Here is a 20,486-nt window from a genome sequence, read left to right on the forward strand (position 1 = left end):
GCTGAAGTGCAAATTCAATTAAGCATAATGTGATGAAAGAATCTTTTTATATTACTGTCACCCTTACTTAAGAAGGCTTCCAAATACTGGATACATCTTCAAGAATCTACTACTGTGGGTTAATTCGGTACTTTCTGGGATTTTAGGAAGTGAACAAGGCCTATGTGAGTGCTCAAGAATAATTCACTCTGTGTCACACTATCCTTTCAAATCCACTGGTTTTGTCACCCTGTGACAAGACAGATTACCCATACCCATACATAAAAAGCAATTTCTAATTACTGATTCCAAGATAACTGCAAAAACTRATTAGGATCATAGAATTATAGAATTATAGAATGATTTGGGTCAGAAAGGACCTTAAAGCTCATCCAGTTACATCCCCTGCCATGGGCAGGGACATCTTTCACTATCCCAGGTTGCTCCAAGCTCAGTCCAACCTGGTCTTGAACACTTCCAGGGATGGKGAAGCCACAGCTGCTCTGGACAACCTGTTCCAGGGCCTCACCAACCTCACATGGAGGGATACTGAGAAAAACCTACTTTCTGTTACATGGAAATAAGTATGTAACAGGCAAKATTATTTATTCAAGACTGTACATATAATTTATGCAGCCACTCGAATTTTGTTCTGATACGTTTCAGAATAAACCAGAAAAGCAGAGGATGAGTCAGCAGAGGACTGTAAGTCTGGTCTCAAGTCCTTCATGAATTTTTCTGCATGACACTCTAACTTCTCAAGCAAAAAAGTGTTTGATTTGCCATCAGATTCAGACCTATAGCATAGTACTCACTAAACAAAAAATTCTGAAATTCTGAGGCCTTGAGTCGGATAACTGAAGCTCAGAATAAATTTAAAATAAGTACACAGACATTTACTTCCTAAAAAGACCCGAGGTCTGCTCTACTAAATGTAGTTAACAACTATTTTGATGCAATTAATTCCATAAATTCTGTGCATTTTAACCCAGAGAATGTGAACACAGGTGTATGTTATGGCTGTGACTCGCCCACACGCACTGCCCCTATCCCCCCATGTGCCCGTGCCTCTGTATCCTGTTGTCCATGTGTCCCCGCACTCCACTGTGTCCCCTCATTAGTCTCAGTGTCCCCACACTCCCAGGTCCCCAGGTACTGCTGTCCCCACGCCCGGGCGTTCCCAGATCCCCTGCAGCGACAGCGCCAAAGCTGCGCTGGCAGCGCCCCCTGGTGAGCACAGGCTGCGGGAAGAGTCGGAGCTTACACTGCTTTAAAAAGAAAGGAAAAAGGKAAGAAAAACCAAATCAGTCACAACCTGAGCTGACTAAAGGCCTCTTCCATATGGGAAYGTGGAATGGGACAGATACTGAAGAAAAAGATATCTGTGTACTACTCCTGCTTATGATCTTTTAAATTTATTTTCATGAGCAAAGGAAACAGCATCCCAAACAATCACTACTGCACCCAATTCAAGCAAAAGCAATATCCCATAGACAGCTGGCAACTTGCAGCCCTCCCAACAATGTCATGTCAGACTAAGAAACAGCAGGAGGAATGGAAGCCAGCCTCTTCCTTTCTGCCAAGATGCACAAAAGTGACTTACTTGGACACCAGCACAGCAGCTGCATCCCGAGCCTTGTCACTGACAACCAGGTAACACTGAAGGGAAAAGAAAACTGACTGTAACAGAATTCATACATGGAGATAGAATATCAACTATGTAACAACTTTGCACATAATACATTACTACTGAATACTTGATGATTACACACATTATGTTGTTATCATGAATACAAATTGAGCGTAAGATAATAAAAAGTAAATTTTCCCATTTAACAAACTGAGGTAGTCCCCCACATATGCCTTTCAAAGTAAGTTTATAACTGAAGGTTTATTTATTGAAGCCTTAACTCACAGCCACATTGGCCTATAAGCAATAAGTCCCTGAGTGCTGCAAGTGTCAAAAACCTGAACTGCTGGAGACCTGGGAGAAGGGTGTGGGGTGGTTTATTTTTATCTCAAAGGCATGACAAGAGAGCCACCTGGGCTGACACACACTGGCACTTCATGTCTTTGTTGAAAATCGTCATGCAGTTACAGCTTCCAGAGTTGCTCACTCTGATCAAATGTTGACTTCCTCTAGAAATCCTCAAATTTGGCTTTCAGAAGAAGCTCTTCCACACCTTCAAATCATGAAAGCCTCTAACACATCCAAAGGCAGGGGTTCACCTCAGATAAAATAGTGTATTACATCAGGGGAAACAAGTTCCAGTCTCACCTGACTCTGAAGCAGCAAACAACAGACTGAATGCCCAAAAGTATGAAGAAATTCATTACAGATTAGACACAAAAATATGGGCATAAATAATATGCAGAAAATATCATTGAAGATACACAGAATATATGATTATTTATCACATATCGAAAGATTAAGCCCTTCCCAGGTCTGAAAGTATTATAGGATGTATTTTCCTTACCTTTGCTATTTCCAGTATGCGATCCATGGTTGGCTGCCGAGCCTGCCCTTCCATGGAAACAAGGTTTCCATCAAAACGGGCCAGATCAAAAGGAATCAGGCAGATCATGGACAGCCATAATAAGAGCATATAACGAGTTTCCCAAGTCTGGAAAGGAATAATAAAACAAAGGTTTTATACTCTATTTTCTGAAATATATTCCAACTAAGTGCCAAGGGCACAAACTACCCACTGGCTCCAACGAACTTTCAAAGACGATCAAGAGAAAACTCCATTCCTTTCCCAAATGAAAACTGCACCTTCCTATTTTCCTGTTTTTTCCTTCCCTCAGCCTATCACTGCCTCCATTTACACATATAACAGATGTTTTTTCTTATTTCTTATGTGTTGCTTTCATGGGTTTACTGAAACAACTTCAAGAAGATGGAAGTTTTTAAGCTTTAAAACTGTACACCTACAGCAGTGAAGTGTCAAAATCTATGTTTATTAAAAAGACATTTAAATTTAGAGCAGTAATAAAATTACTGTGTTCAAATCCATGATTTGTTACTTACAATAGATGATGATCTCATCTCTCTTAAAATTAATGTATCTTAAGAAGCTCTATGGAATTCTCCTTTTTCATTATTAAAAACATAAGAATACAAACTACAGTATCTTGGAGTCAGACGTTACTGCTTTTAGAGGTTCAATGCCTTGTACTGTTGTTACAATCAATTTGTTCCCTTACAYGAGTGGTTACAGGTTCTACTTGCACCACCACTGCCACTGTTTCTAAATTTTGRAACAAATCCCATGAAGGAGAACCAAGAACTCTCCTTTGGGAGGGTATTTCTCCTCTGACAAGACAATGGTTTCCACACCAAATCCCAATGTTAACACCAGATAGGGTCTGTCACTGATTTATATACTTTTTTTCCAAATTTTTTTCCTTCAGCTTTTTCCACTGGAGACATAGAAGTTAAACAGAAAGTAAAGCAAGTTCTCACATCAGGGTCTCTTGGGTTCTGCTTTGCAAGCATATCCAAAACAGGCTGCAGGTCCCGGACTTCATGAGGAAATAGAGGCAGGAAACGTTTGTACCCTCTCACCTAAACCAGAAATGTTCAGAATTAGTCACCCATCCAGCACCAGCACATACTGAGGGGAAAGATCCTTTAAGGAATTTCTTGATTAAGATCCTCATGTCATAAGGAGAATAAGGATGAGAATTAAGACCTCAAATACCTCGTGATGTTTGTGTTTTTACACATTTATTAAGAATTCATGAAATTATATTTTTTTTAACTTTAAAACAAGGGACCTCTGGAGATTGTCTAGTCCAACCCTCCTGGTAAAACAGGATCACCCCAGCAGCGTGTCCAGGACCATGTCTGTRGGGTGTCCTGTATCCCAGGGATGGAGACCTCTCTAAGGCACCTATTCCAGGGCTCAGGCCTTACAGCCCACAAATATTTCCTTGTAATCCTTGTAATCAAATGTAAATTCCACAATCCCTCTAATTGCTTATCACACTTTATTTTCAACATTGTAACTCATGYTTTATCACTCAGTATCTCCATGTATACAATGTGTTTTGCATTCTGACCTTGATTTTTACTAATCTGGATCATTAAATAACATAAGCCATGAGGAAATGAGAAACAAAAAAACTAATCTTGCACACTACAGTTTGAAATATTTAATCATATGAGACATTTATTTTAATTTTTTTTTTTAAATAACAAAGAAAATATTGGTAATTTTGAAATTTCAGTTACAGAACATTTAATTTAGGATTTTTTTTACCTTTGTAATGATGTAAAGAAACTTAAAAGCCAGATGAACTAGTGGGGGAGGAGATCCACTGTCCCGTATTATATCCAACAAGGAATTCATCATCCCCTCTAATGAAAGGAGAGGAAAAACAGTGAGACTACACAGAGTTCACACAGTTTCTTGCACTTCTGATASAACGGAGGGRGACAGSAWTWWWWWACMRRARSMMYWWYMRRMMMMRSMAAYYTKKWAWKSMAAMMMYAAWYYTYCMRRWTWAMMRRWTTTTAGGTATATACACAAMMATTATTTAAGGATGACAATCCTACCTAAGTGTCGATCCAAAAGGTGAGGCTGCTCCTGGTACTTGTCCATTATACCTGAAAATGAAAAGATATCTGTAATTAACTAYTCAAATTAAAGGCTCTTAGAGAGYCTTAACTGTGACATTCTGATTCTGAACAGTTTTATCTTAAGATTTCTCTATCCTTGAGCTGCCACCACTTGTAAGCAAGGTCAGAAAGTTAGAAAACCACAGAGTGGATGGAGYTTGGAGTAGCCTGGTCTAGTGGRAGGTGTCCCTTCTCATGGCAGGGAGAGTAGAATGAGATGGTCTTTAAGGTCCCTTCCAACCCAGAGCAGGCTGCAATTCTAAGCAATAGTACAAGCATTGTCTGTATCCCTCACAGTGCACTCATTTACCTCATTTACAGAATCATCAACCCACTCCCAGGAGTCCAATTTCCTTGGACAAAACTCCCACCCCACTGGATGCAGCCCTGCCATGTTTGTGGCAGCCCCTCACAGCAGAGCTCTTCCTGGCCCTCCTGTGCCAAGCACACACCAGCAGCACACCCTGCCTGTGCAAATGGGCACAGCACTGCAGCTGCTGCAGGTGACCCTGCACAGTCACTCCTGTGCCCACAGCACTGGAACRCTGCTGTGCCCCTTCCTGCCTCATCACCTTCCTTCCCCTCCATCCTCTTCATCAACACACGACATCCCACCAACTTCTATACRCTGCTCCATCTGCTGGCATGTCAAATTCCTGACAGTTTTTTAAAAAACTCAACCTCAAGGAGTGCAGTAGTGAAACACCCTTCTGCCCCCGAGGCTCCCACAGCCACAGGACAATGCTCCCTGGACACAATGGATGTCACTCCAAGGCTACTGTCCTTCCCAAGCCTGGAACATATCTAAAGCTGTAGTTCCACCCCTGAGGATCTGCACTTACACAGGGTACAGACATGGCAACATTGTCATCTCTTTCTTGTGGACTACCTGACTATAGCAGGAAAACAAAAAGGGAATTATCCAGCAAAGAACAAAGAATTCCTAACAAAATTTATACTCAACAAATACAAACTGCAGCTTTTACCACTGTGCTCCTCAAAACTGTTCTCATTGCTTACTCTATTTTGTTGCTGGTAACATGGTCCCTTCCTTTCAGATACTGGCTCAAGAAAGGACAAATTAAACTTGAGTACTGAAAAAAATAACTTGCCAGAGCTTTTAAACACAAAAGCTTTTCAATTTAAACCCCAAATCAACAAAAAGCAGCTACAGAAATGAAAGCTGGATTCCAAAGAGATGATAAAGTGATCCAGTGTTGCACTGGACATTGCCTGGCTCATTTTAGCTATTTGGTCGGAAAATAACTTTTGAATTAGAAAACTAAAACCTCTTTACCTCCCCTTTTTCTGTATTTGTTCTCTCCACAAACTGAGAGAAACTTCACTCTCCATCCTTTCTCTTTTCTTGACACATCAACACTTCCATCTAAGACATGACTCAACTCCAACAGTGCTGCACAGCTGACCAGTAGATGACACTGCACAACCACTTTCAAGACACCAGACTGTCCAACAGTATCCTTGTGCAATTCCATTGGGAGACCAAAATGCCATCAAGAGGGAAACTTGAGCTCCTGATCATCACTAACTTCCCACCTTAGTTAATGATGCCTTAAGCTGCATACAAACAGCAGAACTAGTGAGCACAAATTCCACCAACACCCAAAGCAACAGCTTTCCAGCAGAAGTGCAATTGAAGACCAATTTTTTTTTCCCAGGTCAAAGCCTGGCAAACATAAAATAAAACCCCAAACATAAAAGCTGAAGACAAAGAACCAAAACCAGATCCTCTAAAACAATTATTTCAAAAAACATCTTCCTAATTTTCCTATAAAATTATAGTTGCAGATCAAACCATTTCCCAAACTTCTGTTTTTAATGGTTTACCAAAAAATGAGCATCACAAGTTTTTCTGAACGCTTTGGAAACCTTCATTAAAATCCTCTGGAACAGGTGATTACTGCATGCTCTGTTCACAGATAAAAGGTATTCCCTAAGTTTCAGTGTTCTACCCCACACACTGAGCCTCTTGCCAGGTTTGGGACATTTTGTCCAAGAAGGATCAAYGATACAAATGACACTAAATATTATAAGCCAATACTGAACCACATACACGGTATCTCTGAAGTAGATTGGGTCTGTATTTACTGGCAACAATATGCARGCAGAAAKCTCATAAATATCATTCAAATAYACAGAAACACCACAAATTATGTGAWAGAAACACACAGCAAGGTGATTGACTCAGGGAGATGCTGCCTCTCAGTCACTGAGATTTTTCCAGCAATGGCTTTTCCTATCCCAATGAAATCTGACATTTCCTCCGTGATGCTGAACAACCACACCGACATGAGAGTTCCTGGTACTCCTGTCTGCACAGTCACATTTTCATCACTGGCCTGTTCAGAGGGAACGTCAGTTCAGTCAACCAGTATAATGATACTGAAGAACTTCTGCAGGGTCAGATTTCCAAATCTGGAGGTTTCTGCTTTACTGTTTGCCTATCTCATTTCTTCTTGTCAAAAACAAAGCTGCTGGATCAATATTTTGGCTGCAAGTTTTGCAAYTTCACCATCCTTTGCAAAAATACCTGCAAAATGCCAGTTTGCTAAATTCAGTTTGATAATACAGGAATCACTGATTTAACTTCTGCAAATCACCTCATGAGAACATTGATTCAACACACACGTGTGCCTTCCAATAGGCTGGTTACCCAGGACACTGCTACATGCACCAATGGCCCCTCCAGATTCAGCTGAGGCCTAGGGGCACAAAACCCAAATCCAAATTATCTCAAGTTAGAAAAACATACATGATCTGTATGGATTCAGCCACTCTTCACATTTTCTAATAAATAAGAGTAAAAATAGGAAATTGACAACTTAAAGCACAAAATGTGTGTGTTTTAAGGAATAATCGGGAAAAAAAATTACTTTGTTTGACAGACATACAAACTCTTAACTAAATTACGGCCTGAATTTTAAAAGGAAAATGGAGGCCCAAAATTAGCCAGAATTCAGATTTCTGGAATCTAAGACCTACGTTTTCAATTACAGTAGTTAAATACCAGCTAATAAAGGAATATCTATGTGGAAAACAAAACGAACAAAGAAACAAAACTGAACTACCTGTTGATAAAGTTCCAGCAATACCACTGACCCAAAAATCAGCGGTTAGGTCCCTTTTTGGTAATCAGCAGTAATAAAATGAATGATACATAACAAAATTTTTGTATCAACCAATAACAGGACCACTCCCTTTGGAYGCCGTCCTCACCTATGAACCGTTCCACGGCCATTTCCCTTGTCACCAGCTCCCCGAAGACGCCTCTCAGGTTGSCGATGAGCTCCGCGACCTCCCGGCTCTCGGTGAAGCTGTCCAGGATGTTTCTCTCGCTGATGGYACCCGGCTCACGCTCCTCGCCCTCCTCGGGCTCCGGCCCCGCTCCGTCCATCSCGGCCCCGGCGCTGGCAGTGACAGATGGAAGGGTCAGTCCCGCCGCCCCTCAGGGTGCGGGGAAGGGCCGGTCCCGCCGCCCCTCACACCCCGCCCGGCCCCGCCATGCGGCCACCGCGCCCCTCCCGCAGCCCCTCCCGCAGCCCCGCCCGGCCCTACCGGCCTCTCCCGCCGTCCCGCACCGCGGGGCTCCCGAGCCGCCGCCCTCGCCCCCAGCCGGCCCGGCGCCGTGCGACCACYCGGGACGAGCGACCACCCGGCACAACCCAGAGACCGCCCGGTTCAAGCGCCCGGTGCCGCCCCGGGCCCGCCCTGTGCCGCCGCCGCTCCCGCCCTGCTACGGGCCGCCAGGAGGGACCAAAGGCAGCGGCGGCGGCGCCGCCTCCGAGCGCGGGCCCGGCCCCTCCGCGGGGTGACGGAGAGCTGCGGGGCGGGCACAGCCTGGGACACACAGCGGGGACGGGGACATCCAACCTGGGGACACCACCGGGGACCGGGACACCTACTGGGGAAGGGGACACTCACCGGGAACAGGGCCGTCCACGGGGGATGGGGACATCCACTCCGGGGACACTCACAGGGAACAGGGCCATCCACGGGGGATGGGGACATCCACTCCGGGGACATTCACAGGGAACAGGGCCATCCACGGGGGATGGGGACATCCGCTCCGGGACACTCACCCGGGACGGCAACACCCATCCCGGGGACACACGCCTGAAACAGGGACTCCCACCAGGAATAGGGACACCCAGTCTGGGAACACCCATCCTGGGGACCCCCAACTACGGGGTCCAAGGCATGGGACAAGGATGGGGACACGGGCATGGGCACCCAAGCGCTGGGTGAGGACGGAGATAGGGACCCCTAGGGAAGGGAACAGGACCACCCCCCCAGGGGGTGGGGACCTGGACACGGGAAAAAGGGAGAGATAGGGACCCCCAGGAGAAAAGGACCAGGATGGGAACAACCTCGGTTGCACAACGTGTGTGGAAGGCAGCTGGATGATGCCATTATCCATGACCTCCATTCCTTACCCGACCTACACCAAAACACTGCAGGACATGTTCAATATCATAATACATTATCTAAACCTCATACAATTCTGGAAACAACATTTGAACCCTGAAAGGTACAACTACAGCTCCATTGATCATCCAGGAAACTGAAGGAGGCACTTCAGCATGGCCAGGATGTCAGAACAGGTAGTTGCTCTTTCCTGGTATCCAGCAGTTCCATCCACACYCAAATATCTTTTCTTCAGGCTCAAACTCATTAAATCAAACCACAGTCACAAAACACATGTACACCAAAYACCTGGTTTCTGCAAGGCAAGTGCTTTATTAGAGAAGTTTGAATTCACAGGTACTTCCCAGTGTGATACAGTTTTGTCGGTTTGTTCACATCCATAAACACCAGTGAACATGCACTTTGCTGTTTCCTAGACCTAGATCTTCCAGCCATCAGCTACAATTCCAACTGTGCTMTAACTCTACTGTTCCACTTTCCCACTGTTATAGTTCTTTAAAGTTTTATAACCAACCATGACAGATTCCCCTGATTCAAAGGAAGTAAAACTTTTCTTCACTATTTATATCATATTTACAGATAATAAAGTGCATTGTTTTAAACCAATTATAACACCAAATTTTTAATTTTATTAAATCTTTATTGCACAACTATATTAAGATGAAAGMAGTCTAAACATATTTGAGCACTTTTGAATATAATATTTTATTATTAGCCATGCAAGTCATCTGAAGTCTAAATGGTAAGGTCATTCTTACCCAAATCTTCTAATTTGTGTACGTATATGTGCACTGCACTTACTTTATGACTCTCTGCCACTTTCTTCTATTAAAACCTCACACACAGATTTACCAATGTACTCTAGTTCAGATTGAACACCAGTATCTTTACTGAGCAGTTTTCTCCCCAAATTCCCACTGCCTGTGTTTTCTGTAAAAATAAAGCAGCAAGGAACAATAATATAAATTATTATAAATCCATGAGATTTGACACTGTTCCTTCACAACACAGTGGTGATACAACAGACCAGCTTTGCCCACTGCACTCATTTTCTAAAACTGAAAATAMATCAAGCACCAACCAACCCAGCAGCGACAGGTGCTTCTTCTCACCCAGCCATTGAGCCACCCTCCCACACTTTGCTGTCTCTGTACAAAGTTAGTTGAATATGTTACTACTGTAGCACAACACACTGAAATATCACACTAAAACTATGAAATAGTATTATCAAATTTGAGTCATAACAGCCTACTTTTGACTATACAATTAATTACCAAGGAACTAGACATCCTTTCAATAAATACCACTGGAATTTCAGTTCTTATAGCAACAGAAAAACAAATGTRAGTAAATTACATTAAATTAAAATAAATATTAGAAATATTATTAATTACATATGTTTGYCAAGTGCAGCTGAAGGGCCTTGTCTGCTAATTAAATTTAAAAGACAATGTTTTCATATTTCTAGAATCTGACAGAAATTTTGGACTAGAACATTTGACATACAAAAGTAAAGGAAAGGGAAACAGAAGACTATAGAAATATTCATGGGAAAAGGGCTGGGAACAGACACAACACTAACCCAGAACAAACAAGTGAACATAAGAACTTATTCCTTCTAGCACCACTATCCCACAACTGCAGCTTTCCATAACAAACTGCTGATAGAGTAGCAGCAGGAGTGGGAAGATGCTGTGGAACAACTGTGGGAACACAGCAGCTATGAGGCGTGAGAACAAGGTCAGGCTGACTGCTGTGCTGCCTTTCTAACCCAACAGAGCCTTGACAAACAATGCAGTCCTTTCCTTCAGCAGGGAAGGAATCTMTGCTGGGAAACTAGTGCCCAAGTCAAGATTACACAATTGCTCTTAATTAGTGAGGCTCAAAAGTGCACTAAGCCTTCTCCATATCAGGTGTTTTACCATTAGTTCTGAGTTTGTGGTACTTGGAATGCTTATTCCTAAGAAACTATGTCAGAATTTCTCAAATGTGTGTGTTTACTTTAGAAGTTTCTTCATCATGTTTAGGGTAGAGCCCCTGTACCCTGTCCCAAAATGGTTCCAGTGGTTAATGTAATTAAAGAGCTGATACAATTTGTTTCGTTTCTCGAATCCTGGAGCTTTGGGTATTTTACTGTGATAGGCAGAGAAAAAAGAGCTGCTGAACCCCCCRAACATTCCAGCAATGGCCAGTTCAAATTCTGAATGGCCATAGAAGGAAGCAGGGTCAAAGATAATCGGCCCGGAGTCATCCTCAGCCACATTCCCTGCCCACAGATCCCCRTGCAGGAGAGCAGGAACAATTTCTACATCACAGAACATTTCAGGAATCTTTGGCTGAAAAAGCATAAACAGACATGTAACAATTAAACAGTTTTGAAAAAAATATTAAATAAAATTAAGTACTGTAGCATGTTAGAGCCTGAGCTGGCCAAATGCTGCCTGTGTTCAGCCCTCACAGAATGCTTTGGACATTGCCAGCAACAAGCACAAGCCCGTGATAAATGTTCTGGATTGTTTTTGACAGAGCACAGCAAAACATTTCATTCATGCCTAGTATCAACACCTAGTACTGATGTATTGTTTCTAGGCATGGATGCTGTTGGCTGTCACGAGAAATATAAAATAATTTCATTTAAACTAAAAAGTTTCAGTGGCAAAAAGGACTACAGTAAGCTTCTGGACTAGCGAATGGAAGAAAGGAACACATCCCTGGTTCCCTGAGTGCTGCATGGAACATGGCCTGAACCAATTGTGCATCAGCTGTAAGCCTGGATCAGGTAAAATACAAATCTGTCCAGGCCAGAAGAATTTCACCCACTTCATAACACCAAGATCTTAGACAGAATTTATTATTATTGGTTTATTATTATTATTATTATTTACTATACTTATTACTACTATTATTATCTTATTATTATTAGCTATATTCTCAGAAATATATGTTAATGCTGAATTACAGGGGTTTTTTTCCACTACCTATAAAAAAAATTTAAAAACAACAGGAATTCTGTTCAGCTGACAGTGTTGCTGGACCCACTGTGAAGCTCATCCAGTCCCTGCTCTTCATTCCAAACTAGGGAAATCCCTTACAAAACACCTTTACAATCTCACTGATACACATTTTCTGGAATTACAGAAAGTAGATTTAAGACATGGTTCATACTTTTAGCTGTGACCAGAGTTCTCTGGCTTCTCTGTCTCCATAATCTTTTTCAATCAAATCCAGCTGAGCCTGGAGTCGGTGACGGATAAAGAAGGATGGCCAGTCACTCTGCCACTCATTCACCTGTAAAATACAACACAAGTTTGTAACACACAATTTTAACATATGTGCAGTYAGTGTTAATAATAGAGATCCAGTTAAAACATTCTATGCAGACACAATGGCCTGGACAATGTCAGTATGACCAATGCCTAATGACATCAAATGCCTTGCTTTGGAAGTGCTGCTCTCCACCACACTTAGGTGGGGAACTCTTTAATATAAGTTGAGGTTCTAGCTATTTTCATTCATTCCCGTTTTCTTAATGTGTTTTAGAGGGAGATTTCTGGTGAGATCATTTTAGTCGTTCAATATCATATTTCAAATCTTTCTGGAAATGCAGAAGTATTCGTTCATTTTTACTGGGTAGCATGCTTCTTACTTGGTTGTACTCAGAAAAGTAGTACTCAGCAAGGAGTTTGAGATACTGGAAGTTCATTCAGTTAAGTGGTAGAATGAAATCCTGACACTTCCAGAGTCAGAAAACAGTGGAATTATCACCAAGAGCCCTTTCCAATGTCTCATGAGACACGTAACATGAGGCTCTCCAAAAACAATGGGGTTTGCCATTGAGATTCATATAGAAGGGATTACTAAAACCAACACATGGTACATGAAGGGATATTGATTTTTTTAAGTATCATCAAGTTAAAGAACCACCACATATTCCACATTCTTGCACAATCCACCATGYCTGCTGGCCACACACACAGTACCAGGGCACATAACTGGACAGATGTTGCGTTCCCTGTGCTGCTGTGGCAGGATGGAACAGAGAAAGCAAAGCTGTGCTCAGAAAGCCAAAGGCCAATGGATCAAACTTGTGTATGAGGAGTTTACAGAGCTATACAAGTGCCTGTTGGCTTTCACAGCTGTGGAATGACCATACCTGTGGGATATAACCACAGCAAGTGGCTGTGTGGAATCCAAACTGATCCACAAACTGGGAATCAGAGTGACCAGCTCCTTTTCCTATAGAACAAAATAAATATTAGGGGCTTTGAGATCCTTCCCYGGTAAAGTTTCCAAACACAGAAATTAATTTCGAAGAATAGGCAGAAAAAGTAACTTTAAGCAATCAGTTACACTTATTTTATGGTCACAACCCTTTCTAAGGCTGGAAAAAACTCTTTTAGACTTGAAGATGGTGAATGGATAGCCAGTAACAGTCGGTGAGTTTGCTTTGGATAAAGTAGTTGGATATTCAGGAACAGAGMCCAAATAGAGTCACAATCTTTTGTTCTGACACTTGGACATGCTGCCATTATTTGGGACTTGCCAGTAATTTGGCCTTCACTCAAAAAAAAYGGATTATAATTTGTCCATCACTAAGAGTCAGATGCAGTCCACCTCTGAAGTCATGGGAATAACACAGATACAGAATGATACTTCAGATTTTAATAGTAACAACTCAAAAAAAATTATATAGCTCATAATTTTTTTCATTTATGCTTTAATTCACTTAGAGGAGCAGCAATTTTTTTAATATTTTGCTACTAATTTGAGTTCAAAAATGCCATCTCCAATATCTTYCATGAGGAACTTAATTCTGCATTTRCTAAGGAACAATATYCTGTAATCAGTTAATTATCTAAACCAATAGCAAGCAAAAAAGCGGATTTCTGTAAGCTGAAGAATATTTTAAGAGAGTACATGAGGTGGAAAGGTTTCACTGACACTGATGAAGAGTCCAAATTGTCAGTCTGATTTATGACAAYTGAAAGTTCTAATGATCAAGTTTAAATGCTATTTCTTACTAAATTTCATAATTCACATGATTTCATACAACAAAGTATACACAAAATGAAGAATYCAAAGTAAATTAATTTTGTTTTGCCAGGGTCAAAATAATGTATTTAAAACTTACAATAGTTGTTCAAGTTTCTGTGTGTATAATGTCCATTTGAGAAGTGTGGCATAGGGACAAGAGGGACATAGCTCATGAAACTGTCCCAGTATTGACTTTAATTTTTATTAAAACGATAATGCAATGCTGCACCACTGCCAAAGGAATTGTGTCCTTTTTKGTTTAGTACATGACATCAATACTCTACCAATCGTGCTTCCCTCAGCTTTCAGCTTCTCTCCAAGTTTCTGGTTATAAAGATGAAGCTCTGCTATCTGCTCTCCCAGCTTTGAAGAATATCTGTAGGATCAAATAAATCAAAATGAAACTGAAACAAGTGAAAAAAATATTAGGGAGAAAAAAACCCTCAATTAAATATGACCAAGGCTATTTTTGGAAAACGTAGAACCTTAAACAATTTCCCAAGTCCATAACAGGGAGCAAATGTCTTGATAACATCTCTGAAGATACAAYAGATAATACAATAAAGAAGATAGTACAATAAACACACTAAGCACTCTTGCAAGAAAGCTAAAGAGGACACAAGGTGGTATAAAAAAGACAGAAAGGGCAGGAGGATCTTGTGCTCCTCCTTATCAGCCCCACTATCAGCAGAGAAGGGAACATAGTATCTACTGCTGGGCTTTACCCTTCCAAATCAGCTGAACAGCAATTGGGATGGTAAGTCTGAAAAGAAGGCATAAGSAAGGATTGAGGCAAGTTTGCCTAATGCTGAAGACAGGTAACTAAAAGCCAGTTAAATATTCTACAGTTATCTTAACAGGAGTTTCAGGGATGGAAACTAATTTCTTCTCCATGCCCATAATGGGGAGAAAATTGCAGCCAGAGGGACTAAGGTTAGACATTGGAAAATCCTTCCTAGGCACATTGGGATGGATTTAGAATAGACTSTTAGCAGAGGGAGTGGAATTGCCATTATTGTCCTAAATAAAATAAATGGGTTGGGCAACCAGCCACCAAAGAGCCGAAGGCATGACACTGTTCCCATATAGAGGCCTGGAACATAACAGTGAACTCCTGAACATCTGTTTTCAGGAACACATGACTCCTGAATTCCATATTCAAGCTAGCTGACAGATGAAATGCAAATTCATATCATCTTTACTTAATCATCACTTAAATCATACTGGAAGATTCTCCTTAAAGAAGAGGTTTCAAAGACCTAGGCAGCCTGTAAGGTTAAAGAAACCTGTTGAGCTGGGAAAAGAAACTCCAAAGAAAAATCTCGTGAGAGAACAATGACCCAAACTCAGGTGTGATTATGTTCAGTTCAGCAGCATCTCAGCACATATGAACCAGCGCACAAATGGGTAGTGACAGCCATTCCTAGTGCAGGAAAAGCAAAATATGGACAAGGAGTGTGTACACATGTATATAGATACATATATATATATATATATTTAATATATACATAGACAAACACAGATCTTGACAGAGAGAAGCTTCTTCTCTGAGAGAATAGAGCAACTCTGCTTTTTAAGTTTCCTGGCTAACTGTAAGATTTTAGAAAATGTGCCCCAAAACACAACAAAAAGAGTTGAATGGACATACTTGTTGAGGTGCTTCATCTTTAGGTACTCCATGGCAAACATGGCTCCTCCTCCAGGCAGGTCAATCACTTTAATGGGCTGAGGCACTCTAATAATCTTGGTKTTATGAATTGCTTCCAAACTTGCCATTTCCCCTTCAAACATTTTTCTAGCCTGTCAAGGAATAAGAATATCCCTGGGCTAAACTATGGATGTCTGCAATGAATACTTTRGAAAAAACAGACTTTTGACAAAGTGGAAAGCAGTTAATTCCTCTTGATAAAAGGAGGGAGCTGCAGCACGGGTTCAGTCCACACAGAAGGACCTAAGGGCCTTAACCCTAACTTCCTTTTTTCCTAAATTTATTTCAGGGCTGTAGGATATGCCACATTTCACCCTAATTTGCAACTGCTTATGAAACACCAAACTACTTGGATGCAACAACACCTCTGACAATAATGTGGCCACTGCTAAATGAGGTAAGACTGAGCCCTTAAATTGGTTCTTCTTTCCCCACAGGCCACTGGATGGAGATGACAGCACAAATATTCRACATATGTTCTGCATTTTTGAAGCAAAGATGTGGTTCTTCACAGCAGTTTAGGATGAATTTGATATTGAAAAAGCAAATTTCTGATGCACTGTGATGTCAGAAAAAGCAATTGAGTAATAGAAAACTCAGGAATTTGGATGAAGAAGCTGCAAGAGTTTTAGTTTTAGCAATGCAAAAAGCAACGGGGAGATGTTTGAAACTTCTGTAGCTTTAAAGATAATATGTGAGCTTTAGCACTGGCCCCTGTTTGTGCCCTCCCATTATTGATCTTCCCAACTGGAACATTAAAAGGAATGCAGTGAATGCAAAGTCAGCTCTGGGCTTTTCCAAACTCCCAGTACCACAATAATAGCTTTGTGYTTGGCCTCCTTTTTACAGGAATTACAGCTCACTCCTGCTGTTGAGGGTTATCCCATTGCATTGCACTGCATTTCACACTAACCAAACTTGCTATATTAATTCTGGATAYAAAATACTCAAAGCTTTTAAAAGAATACTGAAAATTTGAATAATTAACAGTCAGCCCAAAAATGCAGAACTCTGCATTATTAACAATCAACTGCTTTTAAAATAAAAAGCTATCTCTATGCAATCCTAAAATCTGCTGGCATTGACCTGAGGTTTGTGGTTGATTTTCACAAATACCCGTCCGCTGTCTGTCTCATATGTTTGGCCTTGGCTGATGCATCCTCCCCCCGAGCTCCCCAGTGCCTTCAGAATGTTGGTGTTCAGCTCTGCCTTCAGAATTTTCTCCATGGTCATTTCCAGGCTGCTGCAGCCGCTCCTCTGCAAAACCCGCTGCGAAACAGGATTAAAGGTCTGGGTCCTTCTGTCACCGTCACTCTGCGACGAGGCAGAAAGGGCCACCCACTTTAGAAAAAAATTTTAAAAGCAGCTGAAAAAAACAGCTCAGCTAGAGACAATGTTTAAAAATGCTTTCCTTGCCGTGGGCTTTTAATACTATACATGAAAATTTAAATTCTTTATCAGTATTTGCTAGAATAAATTGGAGGGGTTTATTCTAGGAGAGGTGTGTCCTGGGGCCTCTCAGCGGTGCTGGAGCTGCTGGTATTTGTAGTTTGGAGCCGCTTTAAAGCTCTGTCATCATTGCGGAAGGACCGTTTTAGGTCAATCCACTAGAGTGAAGCTGCAGGCGGCCTCAGGAAYGGCCACAGGGGCTGTATCGGGGACATTTGGTGTGAAATCTAAAGCTGCAGCCTAGAAGGATGTGATTAAATCCGCTAATCGGCCGGGCGGGTTGCGGGGAGGAGGAGCTCACGATTCCCTGCGGAAATTCCTGCTGGTGGGGACAGTGCCGTGGGGAGGGGGAGATCCCGGCCGGGAGCGCAGGGCGGCTGTGCGGGATAGCGCGGGTGAGCGGCACCCCCGGGGGCCCGGTGTGAGGGGAGACAGTTCCCGGTGTGAGGGGAGACAGTTCCCGGTGTGAAAGGGTGGTGGTTCCCCGTGTGAGGGGGGGCAGCTCCCGCTGTGAGGGGGTGCTGTTCCCGGTGTGAGGGAAGGCAGTTCCCGGTATGAGGAGGGGCAGCTCCCCGTGTGAGGGAAAGCAGTTCCCGGTGTGAGAGAAAGTTGTTCCTGGTGTGAGGGGAAGCAATTCCCGGAGTGAGGAGTGCTGTTCCCGGCGTAGGGGGGCTTCTCCCCGTGTGAGGGGAGACAGTTCCCGGTGTGAGGGGGAGCAGTTCCCGGTGTGAGGGGAGACAGTTCCCGGTGTGAGGGGAGACAGTTCCCGGTGTGAGGGGAGACAGTTCCCGGTGTGAGGGAAGGCAGTTCCCGGTGTGAGGGAAGGCAGTTCCCGGTGTGAGGGGCGACAGCTCCCGGTGTGAGGGGAGACAGCTCCCCGTGTGAGGGAAAGCAGTTCCCGGTGTGAGAGGAAATTGTTCCCGGTGTGAGGAGTGTTGTTCCCGGTGTAGGGACGGCTGCTCCCCGTGTGAGGGGAGGCAGTTCCCTATGTGAGGGGAGGCAGTTCTCGGTGTGAGGCGGGGGAGCTCCCCGTGTGAGGGGGAGCAGTTCCCGGTGTGAGGGAGAGCAATTCCCGGTGTGAGGGGAGACAGTTCCCGGTGTGAGGGGGGACAGTTCCCGGTGAGGGGAGTGTTGTTCCCGCTGTGAGGGGGGGCAGCTCCCCGTGTGAGAGGAGGCAGTTCCCGGTGTGAGGGGAGGTTGTTCCCGGTGTGAGGGGGGGCAGCTCCCCGTGTGAGGGAAAGCAGTTCCCGGTGTGAGAGGAAGTTGTTCCCGGTGTGAAAGGGTGGCGGTTTTCCGTGTGAGGGGCGGCAGTTCCCGGTGTGAGGGGAAGTTGTTCCCGGCGTGAGGGACAGTTCCCCGTGTGAGGAGCTGCTGTTCCCGGTGTAGGGGGGCTGTTCCCGATGTGATGGGGGTCTGACACCGTTCTTCACACCGCACCCACGCGTGCACAAGCGGCCCATAGCCCTCCAGACTGGAACACGCAGGTTCCTGTTTAATGGCAGAACACACTCCATGTACGTATCGCACTGACAAAAATTAGAACATGAAGTCTTATTTTAGAGCCTGCTCACCCCAGAAATACTGCTTTCGGATGAATGACACATCCAGTGCCAAGAAAAGGACATGACATGTTGCTGCTGGATCTGCRTACTGCCTTTTAGTTTCTGATGTGCACAGCACCATTAGTTTCACTAGCTGGTGTGTTTTTATACAGAGGATAAATACCATTATATTCAATTCTTAATTCCATGGAATCTGGTAAGTGACTTACTAATAAAAATAAAATACTGTCTTTTTTGCAAGCGATTAAAAATATAAAAATGAGTCATGGGTCTGCGTATTCAGGCAGAGGTATATAAAATGCATGAAACACAATTAAAATGTGTTAAATACAATACAACGTATGAAATATACTTAACAATATATTTATCAYTGTTAATTCTACCAATAGTGTGACAAAATCTATAGTGCTGCAATTGTGCGTTTGGAATCTTTGTGAAGTTCCCTCAGTAACTTTTAAGGACAAACTTCACTGAGCTAAAAATGGATCTATAATTATTATGCACATGCACAACAAGGTTTTGCYTCATCTGTGTATGTAATCAATTAGATAAATGTTTTTGTATGCTTTTTAATACTTTGAGGAATTCATTTGTAGAATAGATACTTTTCTGTAAAAGAAAGTTACATTTCATACCACTCTGTGAGAATGTTCTGGATGAAATATTCCACAGACACTGTGGTAAAAGAAACACAACTTGAAGAACACTATTTCAAAAATAAATAAATTGAATGCTTCTGGAAAATAAATCCTTTATTTAGATTCTTTAGAACAGAAATGGTTTCTTTTGGGAGGGTTGGCTGTATCTTTCTTTAGAAGAAACTGAAGAACAATATACCTGAATTCAGTATCATATAACRCTTCTGATACAACATCTGTCTACAAAATTGTTACCTGAAATGTGGRAGAATAACTCAAGCCAAAWCTTTCATGTGTGAAGGGATTGTGTGATACTATATATAYCTCTATACTAAACTCAATACTAACAATCACTTGGTGCAGCTTCATCCCAGTTTCCTGTCAGTGTCTTCACTGCTGTGAGATCCCCCCAAGTTACATGTCTGTGATGTTCCTCCTGGATCAGCACTGGCGCCCCGGCAGTAAAATGCCAGAGTGATGCCAGGACCTGAAGCAGTCAATGCATCAGCTTAAACAAAAGTGCCATCAGAACAATTTCTTCTCATACTTAAGAGCCTGACCAGCAAAAKGAAGTGTGGGCTTTGCCCCCAGGTGATGAGCCGGCTCCACCCGCTGGGCTGCCTGTGCTGGGGGAGCTCAGAGAAATGCTGGTGGGGTGGATCTGTTGGGATGGTGAAATTGCATTTCCACTCCGGCAGAGCACGTACAGGACTGCCTGCAAGTCCAGGGCTTAAACCTGCTTTGGAAACACGCACTAGGGAGTGCTCTCCTACCGTCCGGGTGCGGGATGAAGAGTTCTGTCCCATGCACACGGCTACCTTAGTTCATTTCTTCCAAATTATACCCTTGGTCTCCTCAGTCACCAGTCTGGTCCCTTTCTCTATGTGATACGCAGGAAGAGTGCCTGGCTGGAGGGGGCATTACCGCAGATGTGTGTGTCCCCCAAGGCCAGAGTCTCTGTTCCTCCTGCCAGCCAGGCCAAAGACAAGGTAAGGAGAGGCTGGAGCAGCACTCCTTGCTCCTGATAATGCCTGCAGCAATCCCAC

General features: G+C 43.0%; 2 protein-coding genes across 2 annotated transcripts in view; both read right to left on the minus strand.

The window, feature by feature from the left end:
• Positions 1-8,317, minus strand: part of TBCD (tubulin folding cofactor D) — a 117,662-nt gene extending 109,345 nt beyond the window's left edge. Inside the window, exons 1-7 of the mRNA XM_057374085.1 lie at positions 8,180-8,317; positions 7,841-8,031; positions 4,541-4,591; positions 4,245-4,342; positions 3,446-3,547; positions 2,457-2,603; positions 1,583-1,638 (exon numbers count right to left, since the gene is read on the minus strand). Of these exons, the coding sequence (XP_057230068.1) occupies positions 1,583-1,638; positions 2,457-2,603; positions 3,446-3,547; positions 4,245-4,342; positions 4,541-4,591; positions 7,841-8,018 (632 nt within the window). The 5' untranslated portion in view covers positions 8,019-8,031; positions 8,180-8,317. The remainder of the gene's footprint in view (positions 1-1,582; positions 1,639-2,456; positions 2,604-3,445; positions 3,548-4,244; positions 4,343-4,540; positions 4,592-7,840; positions 8,032-8,179) is intronic.
• Positions 8,318-9,341: 1,024 nt separating this feature from the next.
• Positions 9,342-17,092, minus strand: FN3K (fructosamine 3 kinase). Its single transcript, XM_057374081.1, has 6 exons — positions 16,878-17,092; positions 15,732-15,883; positions 14,368-14,459; positions 13,203-13,285; positions 12,215-12,337; positions 9,342-11,385 (listed from the first exon to the last, which is right to left on the minus strand). Exons 1-6 carry the CDS (start codon positions 17,022-17,024, stop codon positions 11,047-11,049), a joined length of 936 nt encoding a protein of 311 aa, XP_057230064.1. The 5' UTR covers positions 17,025-17,092; the 3' UTR covers positions 9,342-11,046.
• Between the last annotated feature and the right edge of the window lie 3,394 nt (positions 17,093-20,486).

Source organism: Malurus melanocephalus, unplaced genomic scaffold (assembly GCF_030028575.1).
Source record: "Malurus melanocephalus ecotype Western Australia unplaced genomic scaffold, MMel_1.1 scaffold_215, whole genome shotgun sequence".
Taxonomy (NCBI): domain Eukaryota; kingdom Metazoa; phylum Chordata; class Aves; order Passeriformes; family Maluridae; genus Malurus; species Malurus melanocephalus.